Genomic DNA, 14,876 nt, shown 5'->3' with positions numbered 1-14,876 from the left:
TAAAAATGCACCACTGCCTCCCATATACTTCACACATCATAAAATAACAGCAACTACAATACAGAATATCCTCATAAATTTGCTGGCTTACAATGGCGTTACACCAATAGAATATTTGGAAAGCAGCTCAATTTAGGCTGTCGATACAAAATGAGAACTGGTTAAAATGAATTACAGCAGACGCTTTTTAATATGTTTAAGATAACCTTTTTCGCGTAGAGTTCATGACTCGGAGGTACACGCGTTTCTTCAGCTCGGCTCAGTGGCTCGGCCTCCTCGCATTATAAGCACTTGGAGATTGCGCGAAAGCACGTGGTAAAACAAGATAAGCCTTCCAGACAGCAATAATAATTATCTTCCACAAAAAGAACATAATAAAACTTTGTCGTCACCGATAGAAATGTTGTGACAACGTCGCTTATACTCGAGTTTCTCATGAAACAATCACGCGCATGTGGACTCATATGAGGACAATGCTCTGGATTTTGTAGAGACTGCTGCTTAAATGAGCATATGATTTCATTGCGGTTTTGATACTTCTCTTCACTTTGTAGTTTGCCAGTAGCCACTTACATTGTAGCGTAGCTCAAAGCATCGCTTGAATGAAAAGCTTGGCGGATCCGCGGAAATTCCAATTGTACATGTTTTTTTCTCTCTGTGTGTGTGTCTGGGTGGGTTGGCAGGCCGTTGAAACAATTAATGTCTCGACACAAGTTCGGCGTGCCTGCATATTCACTCGTACACCACTGCACGAAGCAGGTGTGCATACATTCATAAAGGCTCAGAAACGCATTAAACGTGCTAAAAACGACCAATTAGACGCTTTCACAGGCTACGGTACGTGTGCTCCTTTCAGACGCTCCTGAAAGCTACAGTACCATGTAACTACAGCACCGCCGCTACTGTCAACCACCGAAAAATGAGCCGAGATGCGGCATAGCCGCCTCATTTATTCCACTGCTCCCTTATATTACACTGTACTTGGGCCTAGGCAACAGTGGTTTTTGAGCCTGTAGCGCCAACTCACTAGAAAAGAAAAAAAAAGCGGTTTTGCCCGACATTGGAAATCCATTGAACATTCTAGGCCCCGTGCTGTGCTATAATATTTGACACATGTGCTCTCGGCGGCTTCGACTACCGATCAGCATCAGTTTCTGACCACGCTAAAGATGTTGCTCTGTGAATAAATTTCAGATGGCTTCGTTCACGCACTACCCTAGTGCAGCGATTCCATCTCTTGTCGCATGAGCGAAGACCTTGCGGAGTTCTCCCCACACAAGATAGCGGTTCCCATGGGTTTAATTACATTGCAGGAACTTTTTCACCTACTTGTCCATTCTACGCTGTATCTTTTCGTGTGACGTATGTGTGGCAACACTGTCGCTTTGCGCAGCAACAAACATCTGAGAGGTTTCTACGGCATTACTACTGCATTCTTATGACTTCATTCTTAAAGTATTTTGGTTTTATTGCTCCTCAAGGCCACAGGTTTGCTTGCACTTTCATGAGGCACTAGAACCTGCTTAAATGTACCTATTATAAAGAAAAGGGCAATCTGAAAATGCGCTATACCACTCTGTTGGTATTGCCTCTCACAGAGGTTATGACTTGGCCCACTTACTTGACACGGTAATAAAAGCTTCGAACTGACTCTCTGCTGCATTCAGACAAGTACGGTATGCGGCCGCCATTCAAGTTGGATGTCAAGTATTCCTCTTCTTCGTTTTTGCGACATTCACCCCATCTGCCATTATCTTTAGAGGCTCCTAACCTGTAAAAAGAAATAATAAACAGAGGTTTGTTGCTTATGGCTTAGACAAATTCCACAAAACATTTCTTTGAGTAAGACAACGTGCATAGCTTTATTATTTCGCTCTACGAATATTTCTACAGCGTAACGCACTGGTAAAAGTGTTGCAGTACCCCGTGGCCATTGCTGTGCTACGTTATTCATCATGCAAACGAGCCTTCCGGGTGCAGGAGACGCTAATTCACTCAATACCGGTCTACATGTACTAAGCTATGTACAATCACCATGACATCCCCAAATTCAGCAAGACATACAGACTTCTGTCACTTCACTCCCACTGAATCAGCTGAGCACTATGAAGGGCAAGTGCACTCGTTAATGCGATTTGGTTTTATTTTCATTTAGGGACCACCAATGCTGCACAAAAAGCTTCAGTGTATTATCTCTTTTGCTGTGCAAATCATACCTAAAGCCTGTCCAACTGGAGTGTTTAGGACATGGTCGTGTACTACCTCTGTGGGTACTTTAGCAGAAAACTAGGAAAGGTAACAAGATGCGAAGTCTGTCTCTGTCATTCTTCACAAGATTAGGCTCGCGCGCGCGGAGGGGGCACCTGAAAGAGGCGAGTGCCAGGTGTGCTCCGTATATTGACTTGAAAGGGAGGGAAACGCTTCAATGAACCTTGGCACACCCCCCTTTTAAACCCTGCGCACGCTTATGTTCACCGAGTACCCTTGACGAGTATGCAGCTCTGCCCAAAGCACTCGAAATACACCTCACTCAGTTACGTTTTTCAAAGAAGGCCGCCTACATCTTCCCTATGGAGCCCTTTTTTCACAGTAAGCGCTGTTGTGGAACCTTTGCTTGAGGTCTTTGTCGAAAACCCTGTAAGTGAGGACCTGTTTCGGATTGTGTTTTAAAGGTTGGAGCAGTCCCCAGTGTATTCTTTGCGAGTTACTACTCATACTTATGACGTGATGGCTAGAGTAGTCAAGTTTTTTTTGTGATGATAATGTTTCCGAGAAAAGCATTCAGGAACTACAGCTTTCTAAAAAGGTGTCAAACGCCAGAAAGAAAGTCAAGATGCTGCCGCACTCAGCCTCGCGCCCTTAACTCTTAGCCATCGAGCACAGCATGTTGTGTGAGCAGTGTAATACATGCGTGCTGTTTCTCGATAACATATTATTTTTTTGTAAATAGGAGAAAACATTTTAACTGCTTTTCTGGGGGATTTTGGTATCTCCAGTAAGTCAACTTGTCTGCATGAATAAGGAATTTTATAAGCTTTTGGGCCGCTTTTGGTTAAGGCAAGACAAAATTTTAGCGAAGTTCTTACAACTTCCACTCAAATTGAAGCGGAAGTTGTAACTACGCTGAAAATGCTCACTTAAAAATTCCTGAAATTATAGGATGAGCGCAGCTAAAATATATGCCGAATATTGATTCTAAAATTACCAATGACCGACGCATACAGACCACCTCGTGCACAAATATGATGCGGGAACATCGGTTGAAAGATTACTAAATGTTTATTGGGACTGCCTACCATTCTTCATCATTTTTTTGTTTTCTATCGCACTGAAAAGCACTCCATCTCAAGTTTCGAACTGGTTTCTCTCCTAAGTGAGTAAAAATTTTTCAAATAGATTTTTTTTATTTGTGTGTGGTCTTTACGGTTATGATGAATGGCCACAGCACTGGTTGGTAGATGTGATGACGAGTATAGTGCCGGTGACAGTCGAAAACTGACATACGAAGTTTTTTATGGCATCAGAAAGTTTTGTTTAATAAACGAGCAATGACAGTAGTGGTTGTTCAAAGCACGCAAAGTGTCAAAGTATTTAGCACTCTTCATCTACGTATTTTTTGTCAGCCTGAAACATTACCGTGGTCGAGTGGAAAAGTTGGTCTGTTCCAGCAACACTGGTACGGCGGCGTTGTGAAACGGGCTGTATATAGCGACTCCAGTCATATCAAGTGTGCTAACAAGCAGGAGATGTCCTTCAAGAAAGAACAGGAGGTCCCTGGTGTCTTTTGATTATCTTGTGTTGTGGGAATGTATATGTGATATGAGGGCCATAACAGACTACTGTATAGCTGAGCGTCGTGACACAATCTTCTTTTATGTAGAACCGTGGTGAATACTGGTGTGCGCTTTAGGCATGAGGACTCGCTCAATGCTACTTGATTACGTTGGGCTCATATTCATGGTTCAAACATTTCCCTAAGTCAGTCACTGCTATTCGCCAAAGGCATTTTTATGGAGCGATGCCGCTCTTTGACTAGCTTGTATAACATTGTCCCTCCGTACGAACGCGCCGCACGCTGCAGGTGTTGGTGCGGTGCTAAATAGGCCACATCACTGCTGCGCCTTGACATCCCGTCCTTCTTGCAGTGCGTGCTGATGTCACTTTCTTTCTCGCCTGCCGTGCGCTCGCCGCGGCGCCCGCAATGCCTCCCGCTACCGCCGCACGCACAGCCGACTCGTCGGTTCGCGGCAATAAACCAGACGCACGCCCGTCGGACGCAATAAAACATGTCTGTACGTGTCACCTACAAGACCTACGCCAGCCATCGCTTCAAACGAATTTTCCAGAGCTCACTGCAGCACCCACTTTAGCTTTTTTTACCCCGTGATGCCACCCGTGCGTAACGCTGCCACTTCTCATGCCTTAAGGTAGATGGCCCAAGATTTTAGTTTTATTTACTTTGTTTATTTTTCTGACAATACTACGTGTGTATACTCCGCGTCAAGATTCAGTGCTCGTCAAAATAAAAGGAGAAAAGAAACGACGGCAGCAAGACATAGGAGATAGTGGAAAACGAATTCACAGCCTGAAAACAGATTTCTTTATATTCATGTCACAGAAACGTGAATGCGGGATTATCACTCCACACAAAAATTACAAAAAAGACATTGTGGTGCGAATACATCAACTTTTGTAAGAGAGAGAGAGACAGAACTCTTTCGTTAAAAGAAGAGATTTTAGCCGACGTGTTTATGAGTATCGCTAGCTGTTTTCCTCCACTAACCCCCATTGTTGACTTCTATATGTAAAGATTAGTGTAGCGAACGGCCACGCCAGCACAGACTCCATTTATACTATACCTTCAAGTGGCTCTTTTAGTGCTCTGTGAAGGCTCTGGAAAGGCTATGTAAAAAAGAAACGACACATTCCTGTTAAAACAAGCGGGCTCTTACATGACAAGTAAGGAGCGGCATAACTTCCATACCTCCTTGTTCTAGCTGTACAACTTTAAAGCTCTTTAGTTGGCCGCTTTCAAGCACAGCCAGAGCGCTCTCTAACCACCAGCTGAACATGTAATTAACACAGCTTCAATGTGTAACTCAAGACGAAAAGGACTGTGCAACTTTTGCATTATGTGCCAGTTTTGCTTGAGATGAAAACAAACTCTATGTCTAGCGAAGGGGCGTAAGTAGAAATTTCTTTCAAGGGGAGGGGGGGCATTTTCTATTTTGCTGGAGGAGACTGGATGGCACAGGCTTGGTTTGCCACATCATGGCTGCGTTACTGTTCTAGGCGCTGTTTCTTCGCCACACTTCTGAAATTATTTAAAGCCTCTCTGTGCTACAGAAACAGAATTGAATTCCCCACTTCCTCATTATAGTACACCAAATTACGCAAATGGTCTTTTGAATGTCACCCACACTGCGTTGTACCGACAGTGACATGCATACAAAAAAAACAGTTTTGTGTATCTTGTTTACTCACATAAGGGCTATTTGAAGTGCTGTCTGGCGTACGCCGTTGAAATGGGCCCCATCGTCATGGATAATTCCCACAGTAGAGTTTCCGAAACAGATGGATCGACGATAAGACAGTCCTGCGAAAATATAGCTATGTGACATCTGTCATGTTAAACAAGTTACAGTCGTTATCAATACCACTGAAGACTTGTATTCTGCAGTTATTTGCCAGCGTACGTTGCTCGTTGAACCCATGAGCGCTCATGTGGCTCGCGTCCCATATTTTGGAAGCTTAAAAGTTTCCTATAAAGTGGCAGAGAGAGAACTCTAGGTCTAAGTCATGGGAATGCTCAAAAGATCACACTATGGTAATCACCTCAATGAAGGAGAACACATGCTCAAACACTCTTGTCGTCACTTTAAACGGGTGTGTGTATTGCAAGTTGGTCACCTTAAAAAATGTCATTCTATTACCACCACTTCAAGCAGTGCAGTAGGTCGCAATGCTCTTCAAGTCGTAAAAGAGTAGGTTTTTCTTAAAATAGGTAGTTACTGCGAACCGAACCGTAAGATCGAAATACCAAGAAGAATAAGAATAGGGTTGAGAACATCGGGCAAGCATTCTGAAATCATAACTGGTATATTACCACTATCGCTCAAGAGGAAATGTATAACAGCTTCACCCTGCTGGTAGTTACCTACGGAGCAGACGACTGCTGGCTTACAAAGAGTGCTCAGCATATATTGAGGATGAAACAGTGAATGATGAAAAGGAAATTGGTAGAGGTAACCTTGAGAGACAAGGACAACAGAGAGAACATTAGGGCAAGAATTGGACATGGACCGGGCACGTAGTGCGTAGGCAGGATAACCGCTGATCATTACGAGTAACAGATTTGATTCGCAGAGAAGGCAAGGGCGTGATGGGGGACACAGAAATTGAGGTGAGAAGATGAAATTAGGAAGTTATCGGGCATAAAGTGGCAGCAGCCAGCACAGGAACGAGTCAATTGGCGGAACATTGGAGCCTTTATCCTGCAGTGAGCATAGTCAGGCTGATGATAATGTTGATTATAACTTGTATCAGGTGCTGTTTCCTAATTATTTCTATATACTCAACCACGAGGGGGAACGAAAAATAAGACTAATGTTTTGCGTGCATTATTTGTATCAAATAGGTAGCCAGAAATTTCTTTTATTCCTAGCAACCCGTGGTCTACCCATACGGGCGCTTGCCAAAAGGTTCGGGTAGTGATTAGTTAGTATTCGATCCTAAGCTATCGTACAGCGTACACAATCAAGACGAGAAAATTGCACAGACGAGCGCTAACTTTTCTTTTCGAAAGTGCACGGTCGTAAATTCGTACGCGAGGTTATAAGCTCTCCCAGCCGAAACGCAATATAGCGGGAAGTGCATGCTTTGCATAGGCTTACGAGAAAACGTACAAATAGAACACAGCGATGCACAGCCACCAATAATAAAAGCTCTTCTCTAGCATGTTTTTTTATGGTGGGGTGGATAGAAGATTGTTATGAAGGGGGAGGGCACGAAGGTGGGGGAAAGGGCACGTTGCCCATTGTATGACCATTTGACGACCTATGCTCGTTGAGTGGTCGCGGAGCAAGTGTTTTCTGAAGTGAGACATGCGCAGGATTCCCCTGCAGGAGTGGGGGAGAAGTGCAGGTTCATTAAAGCACCCCATCTTTATTATGCCAGCGTAGGGGGCTGATTTCGAGAGCCCCCCCCTCCTGAGACGCAGCACCCTCCTCCCTGATATGTCAACGTAGACGGCCAACACTTCGCATCCATCTTACTCAGGTGACTAGTGAAGTATCCCTGCCCCCTCCCTGTCCTCATTGCGCACGCCTATGTCCGTAGTCATTAGGATATGAATTGCTTGCAGCTTCCGTTGTCGGTGTACTCATGGAGACCTTGCCCCACCACGGTGGTATAGTGGCTAACGTACTCGGCTGCCGACCCACAGGTCGTGGGATCAAATCCCGGCTACGGCGGCTGCATTTCCGATGGAGGCGGAAATGTTGTAGGCCCGTGTGCTCAGATTTGGGTGCACGTTAAAGAACCCCCGGTGGTCGATATTTCCGCAGCCCTCCACTACGGCGTCTCTCATAATCATATGGTGGTTTTGAGACGTTAAACCCCACAAATCAATCATCATGGGGAGCTTGATCCAAAAGCTAGCTAGATCTGTCATCCGGGCATAGGCGTCGGCAGAATGTTGTGTGCAAAGAAGTATTGCATCTTCGCAATACTTCTTTGGGGATGCAAAGAAGTATTGCATCTTCGCTGAGTAGAAAAAAGCACTGGAGTACCTTGGGTGGTAGACTAATGCTCTCGCTGCTTGAGGGGTGAAGAGCCCTTTTTGCACCCTCTGTTGACGCTCATGCATGCAGGCACTTTGGCGAGGTCATTCGGACAGAGAGTAAAAAGTATAAAACTGGGGTCTAGGAGGTCCAACATTTAGTAAACGAAAACATTATATACTGTAGTCACTATTTGAATGAGTTACTAAAAAGGCTGCTTTTGGGTTTAAGATGAAGTCAGTATTTAAACGTTCATTAGGCAATATTTGTTAATTACCGTGCTTGGCGGATCACAAATTATTCTGACGTGCTACATACAGCTAAGAACAATACTGTTCGAGCTTGAGACGCGTAGCACTCATTTTCAATTTTTCATTGCTTCATGTTTTTTAGCAGAAATACCCTGTAGAGGGTTTTGCCTGCTTTACGCCTAGCGAAGACGACAGCCTATGAGAGAATACGACAGCCTGACCCCTAACCCAGTGACACTGAGGAGACCGATTCCTATTCTATGTCGGAAGATGACACATCCGATGGCAGCTTTATACATGTCCGGGGTAAGAGGGCGAAGAGAAGGAGGGCGAATACAGCAGCATCAGCTCCTGCAAGCACAGCGACTGTGCAGTCAAGGCCTGCGCGCTGGCCGCACGTCATCATCTTCATGGCCGAAGATCCATCAAGCAACCTACGGCTTCTGAATTGGCAAGCCCTTTCCCTTGCTCTCGAATGTGCGGTGCCACATCAAATTAAAGACGTACGAGCAAACCCAAGGAAGAACATTCTCGCCATAGACGTGCACGATGTGAGTGCGCTAGGACAGCTGCAGCAAATGACTGAGCTAGGCGGCGTTAAAATGCACCCCTTTATCCCGATGGATGATAAATTAATTGCTGGCGTAGTTGATGACATCGACATTGCCATTCCTAATGCTAACTTGTCTACCCTCATCAAACCTGCAAACGAGGGAACTGTCATTACGCAAGTGCGGCGCCTTGGAAATACACGCTGCGTAAAAGTGTTTTTCAAGCGAGATTGCATACCGTCCCACGTTAAGTTGGACATTTCTGACATCCGGTTCGACCATTCATCCAAAAGCCACTTCAATGTCATCAGTGCTTCAAGCTAGGACACGTCAAGGGCGTATGCCCCAACTTACGGCTGTGTCCCTACTGCGCTGAACCTCATGCTGAAGACGCCTGTCGGGCGACTACTCCGATGTGCGCCAACTGCAGTGGTCCTCAGGCTGCCTCGTCGAAAGACTGTCCTCGAATTCAAAAGGAGCGCGTGGTTCTCACACAAATGGCCCGAGACAACTCGACACACAGGGAGGCAGCCGAAGTAGTCCGGCGTCGGCGTCGACGTCGGCATCATCGAAATTCTTCAAAAGAGGCACATTCCCGAGACGCTACTTCCCACTCTTTAGTGGTTCCATCCAGTAGCACCACGAAAGGGCCCACCACTTGTACAAAAGAAACAGAGAAGCCTCGTTCTCTGGAGTAATGGCCCACGCTCCCGACGCGCTCTTCTGCCAAGGAACCTCTGCAGGTTGTGGGCACACCAGAGCCGTCTCCAGCGATGGAAGATTTGCCTAAAACTGATTGTCAAGTGATCTCGGTACTGCATTCGCTCATAGAAGCCATCCGAGCAATATTAGTCGACATGAAGACACCATCTGCTCGAAGCGCACTTAGACTATTGGACGCCCTAAGCCCAGTGCTTGAATTTCTCAACTAGGAAGATGGCTACTCACACCTCATCATTTCGTAAAGAAGTCAAGGCTGCATGCGTGATCCAATGGATTGCCAGAAGACTAAAATCACGCCTTTCAGATTTTCGTCAGTTTGTGTTTACCAACGTGTTTCCATCATCGTCATTTGTGAACCCAATTAGTCGAAACCAATAAGACTGTCGTGGTACGAAGTTGTCAAGTCTTCAACGAACGGTGCGTGCAGCAAAATCATCGTTTTTGTTCGTCGTGAACTGATGTATGTTGTGCAATTAATTGCACCTCACGATGACAATCAGTATGTCTGCATCACTGTGAAAAAGAACAAACTCATGTTTACTCTTATAGGCGTTTATATATCACCGTCGTATAATCTCGATTCCAGGAGATTAGCGGATATTTTGAAAGTGTGTCCTGCACCATGGGTCATCTTAGGTGATTTCAATGCGCACAATCACGCTTGGGGAAGTACGCGAACAAACGCAAGAGGACGCAGGTTAGCAAACATCGCAAACAACTATGGCCTTACTCTCCTGAACGACGGCAGCCCCACTTTTCTTCGAGGGGTGACATACGGCAGCTGCGTCGACCTTGCCTTTGTCTCCAACTCCCTCGCGAGACACGTCAATTGATTTCCAGATGTTGAGACACGAGTAAGTAATCACATTCCAATCTACCTTAACATCAAAGGTTTGTCTAGTTAAGGTCCATGAACGACCATTCGAGAAGTTCAATGAACCAACTTCAAATATGACATGGAAGATGCTTGCAGCGATGGCCTACGATCTGGGTTAGAGCAAACAATTAAGAGCACAATGGAAAACGCAACTCACATGGTGACAATATCTTCCACACGAAACGACTTTGATATAAAGTTGGAGCGACTCCGAGCACTGCGACGCCGGGCGGAGCGTCGGTATCGGCGTGCAAAATCAATTCATTATCTTAGGGCAGCCAGGAGGATGCAAAAGAAAATTCGAGGTCGCATAAATAAATTAGCGTCGGAACGATGGACAACGTTTGCCCAGTCACTAGACTCTCACACATTTGGAAAGCGGTGCATGGTCTGCGTCACCCTACGGAACAGCGCTTTCCATTCAAAGCGCTCGCTCTATTTCAAAGGAGGCAAGACATCAATGTCGCAGAAGATTTCTGTGCGCAGATCGCCAACCAAGCCACTCATCCAGATTCTCCAGTGAAAGGTGACGTCCCCGTTCCCGTGACTGCCACATGGTCCTCCCTTTTACAATGGAGGAGCTCGAGGTGGCACTAGCTCTCTGCAGGCTTTCAACTTCTCCGGGCCCAGATGGTATTCCGTACCGAGCCTTGTGCAACCTTGGGGAAGGTGCAAGAAGAGAACTGTTGAGCCTCTACAACATCACGTGGCAGGATGGCAATGTTCCTGATGACTGGAAAGTAAGCCGCTTGTTACCCATCTTGAAGCAGGGCAAATCCCCACTCGAACTCACCTCATACCGCCCAATAGCACTGGCCAGCTGCGTAGGGAAGATAATGGAACGGATGATACTAGGCCGCCTGGAGTGGTATCTTGAATACTACAAAGTTTATCCGAATTAAATGGCTGTTTTCCGACGTGACCACTCTTCTATTGACAATGTCGTTCATCTAGTTTCGTACGTTGAGCAAGAAAGATCCCGTAAGCGACTATCTGCAGCTTTGTTTCTAGATGTGAAAGGCGCTTATAATATTGTACTACATGACGCCATTTTGGGTGCTCTTGCAGTCGTTGGCCTTGGTGGTCGAGTCTTTCGGTGGATTTCGAATTACCTCGCTGCAAGATCAATCTTTGTGGTAACAGAAGATGGCCCAACTACGAGACGCTATACTTCAAGGTGTGTTCCTCAAGGTGGAGTGCTTAGCCCGACGCTATTCAATCTTGCACTAATTGGCCTTGCTGAATACTTGCCAAGCACCATTAAAATCTCAATATACGCAGACAACATCTCTGTCTGGACTTCGGCAGTAACACGTCCTCAGATACGTTCCCGGCTTCAAAAAGCAGCAACTATGATTGCCAACTACTTGTTAAAACAAGGTCTCAGCATATCACCAGAAAAATGCGCGCTGGCGGTCTTCACTCGCAAAGCCGCGCTGGCGGCCTTCACTCGCAAAGCACTGACACCTTATGTCATCCTTATGTCATCTCAATCTGTGGGCGACCGATTTCTTACGCCAAAACACACTGGTTTCTGGGCATCATTATTGATAGGGACCTCTGTTGGAGTCCGCATGTGACCTATATGAAAAAGCGCCTGACCGCTATTTCCTATTTCCCAAATATTCAAGTTCCTGGCAGGAAAGACGTGGGGAATGTTAGCAGACGCAATGATGGAGCTCTGCAGAGCCCTGTTTCTCGGTTTCCTGAGATATAGCTTGCCCGTGCTTAGCAATACCTGCAAGACCAATGTTCGTGTTCTACAGGCAGTACAAGCCCAAGCGCTGAGAGTGTGCCTTTGTCTGCCCAGATGTACATCAACAGAGGCAACAATTGCAATTGCTGGTGACTATCTGATACAAACTCACATTGTTGTAGAAGTCCTAAGAACGCACATTAGACATTCCGCACGTGCTCCCTGTCATCACCTCGCACTGTTGCCTTCAGACAGGCGCCAAGCATCGTTCGCCAAAATGATTGTGAAATACAACGACAAACTTCCCTCGGGCTTCATTCCTGCATCTAAACCATCCATACCGCCTTGGTGTCTTATTCGACCCACAGTGCATCTTAGTGTACCAAGGATCCGGAGGAAATCTGAGCTCTCGTTGCCCGTGCTGAAACAACTGTCTCTTCTTCTTTTGCACGAGAAATATTCAGACAGCATACATGTATACACCGATGGTTCCACGAACCACTGGTGTTCGTCAGGGGAAGTAGTTGTCCCAGCAAGAGGTGTTACCATCAGCTTTAGGACTGACCACTCCACGGCGTCTACAGCAGCGGAACTAGCTGCTTTGCGCGCTGCACTTTGTGTTATCAATCGGGAACCACCGCAACAATGGTTGATTTTCAGCGACTCAAGGGCTGCCCTACAATTTTGGCTCTCAGCACTGCATCGCGGGCCATACGAACAGCTTGTTTGCAAAATTCAATGCCTTCTCCACACTTCACACGAGAAAGGGCATCATGTGACGCTTCAATGGCTGCCAAGCCACTGCGGCATCATAGGGAATGAACATGCCGATACTCCCGCGCGGGCAGCCCTTGAAGAAACACGAGAAGAAGCCATACCACTTTCGCGGACCGATGCTGCCAGTAATCTTCGACGACTTGCGCATGAAATCACCTTTTCACTATGGTGCCCACCAAGCATCGATACGAATCGTCAACACCACCTGTCCTCTTTGATGGCTCTCCGCATGCCCACTGGACTCGACCGAAGAGAAGCCACCCTTCTTCATCGCTTATGGCTAGGAGTGGCATTTACAAAATCTTTCTCCTTTGTCATGGGAATGGCCAACAACGCTCTCTGCGATGCCTGTCATTGCGAAGAGACGCTACACCACATCCTGTGTGACTGTCCGTTGTATGAAATCCAGAGACAGTCACTGGCGTCTGCTTTTGCGCGCATCGACAACAATCAAATGTGTGTGGACACTATTCTGTCAAGTGCCCGAGAAAAGACAATGCAACAGAAAGCGGAGAAAGCTCTGTTGAAATTCCTACGCGACACGGACTTGCACAAGCGACTGTAATAGCAATGTCACACACCACGAAAGACAAGACTGGACTATGACTGAGTGTGCGCGCGCGTGCTGCCGAATGTGCTGTGTTTCTCTCTTCCCTCTCTGCTCACTATCTTTCATCTCCCCCATCCCTCTCCCATGCGCAGGGTAGCAAACCGGCTGCCTATAGGCTGGTTAATCGCCCTGCCGTTCTTTTCCCACCATTTTTTTCTTCCTTCCTTCCTGACCCCTAAAAGATTTCCACACATCTAGGAGCCACTAATTTGCGGACATCAAGCTCTGTATGCGTGGGCAACAAACGTAATCGCCAATGCGATCACAAAACACTCAACCTTAGCCAATTGAAGACGTATACAGTGATGCAGTGGAGATCATACTTATCATGAAGGTGCACACTATTGACTTTGGCGCACTTTCAATCATATATGTAGGCGTCAACGTAGAGCACGTTCTAAGTGCCTTTAGTTTTTTTGTTCATTTTTTTTGCTCCTCTCACCTTTTGTTATGTCTCTCCGTGGTTATGTTTCTGGGGTTAGTGGTGATCAAAATGTGCCTTCGAACTAGTCTTGGTATTTCCTCCAGCAACTTGTCCAAGTTTGAGGTGTAGTAGAATATCCGCCTTTATCAATACCTCCATTACTATCTTCGTGTACCCGCCACAGCTAAGGCACTTAGCAGTTGAACCGCAGATTCCCGAATCAAATCCCGGCCGCAATAGCAGCATTACTATTGAGCCGAAAATGCTTGACACCCGTGTGCATAGACTTAGATACACGTTTAAAAACTGCAGGTAGTTCAAGTTTCCGAAGGGATCCACTACAGCGTCTCTCATGATCATATGGTGGTTTCGGGACGCTAAACCCCAACACTTTTATTATTATGAGTTCGTCTGGCTGAGATGGTTCCTCTGAGAGATTAATGTGGCTGTCTTCAGCTGGGCGTATGCGTTATGCACGCCAATCTCGAAAAGCCCGTTTCTTGGAGTGCCTATCGGTAAGCCTAATGCCGCCTTGTTAGCCCCTCTAATAATAGAGTCTACGCCCTTTCTCGATCTTGTTGAGTGTGCGTAAACAAGTGGAGCACCAGCGTCTCTCTCTGTTACGACTACCTCAGAATACGCACGATGCCTTTCACGAGCAGTAAAATAGTAACCCAGCTATGCTGGCTACGTGAGAGCTTCTTGCTCGTGAGCGATACGCATGACAGAAATATGAAGACCCAAATAAATCTCTTAACAGCGGGAGGCACCATAGACATCTGTAGAATTCAAACAGGGGTCTTTCCGATTGTATTGAGATCGCACAAAACTTTCCCTACAATGTCTGGGCGCAATTGTCTGGCATCACGACTCGCCGACGACCCTCTATCATATCTCGTAAAATTGCGTTTGGAGGACAAATAATTTCCTTAGCTTAAAGCGTAGGTATAGAATAGAAAATTTGTAAGAGCGATGGGAGAAACTCTTCCCTAGCTCGACTAGACAACGTCCGGCTGGCGGCACAAGCCAGCGGAACCTTGGACATGCTGACCTACCTAACTAGCGAAACCATTTCGCATTCCCCCAATGAAATATTTTTTTGATCAGCCGTACACACTGTTTTGCTTGTCTACTTGTCAGTGCTTGGAAATGGGTTACCAAGAGTACCGCGTTTGCCTACTTATCC

General features: G+C 46.2%; 1 protein-coding gene across 1 annotated transcript in view; it reads right to left on the bottom strand.

Annotated features, from left to right (window-relative positions):
• LOC119159896 (uncharacterized) overlaps positions 1-14,876 on the bottom strand; it is a 150,341-nt gene that overhangs the window by 53,734 nt on the left and 81,731 nt on the right. The window contains exons 8-9 of the mRNA XM_075890662.1: positions 5,485-5,596; positions 1,622-1,771 (exon numbers count right to left, since the gene is read on the bottom strand). Of these exons, the coding sequence (XP_075746777.1) occupies positions 1,622-1,771; positions 5,485-5,596 (262 nt within the window). The remainder of the gene's footprint in view (positions 1-1,621; positions 1,772-5,484; positions 5,597-14,876) is intronic.

Source organism: Rhipicephalus microplus, chromosome 3 (assembly GCF_043290135.1).
Source record: "Rhipicephalus microplus isolate Deutch F79 chromosome 3, USDA_Rmic, whole genome shotgun sequence".
Classification (NCBI taxonomy): domain Eukaryota; kingdom Metazoa; phylum Arthropoda; class Arachnida; order Ixodida; family Ixodidae; genus Rhipicephalus; species Rhipicephalus microplus.
Note: the sequence above shows the minus strand (reverse complement) of the source record. Positions and strands in the feature narration are given on the sequence as shown.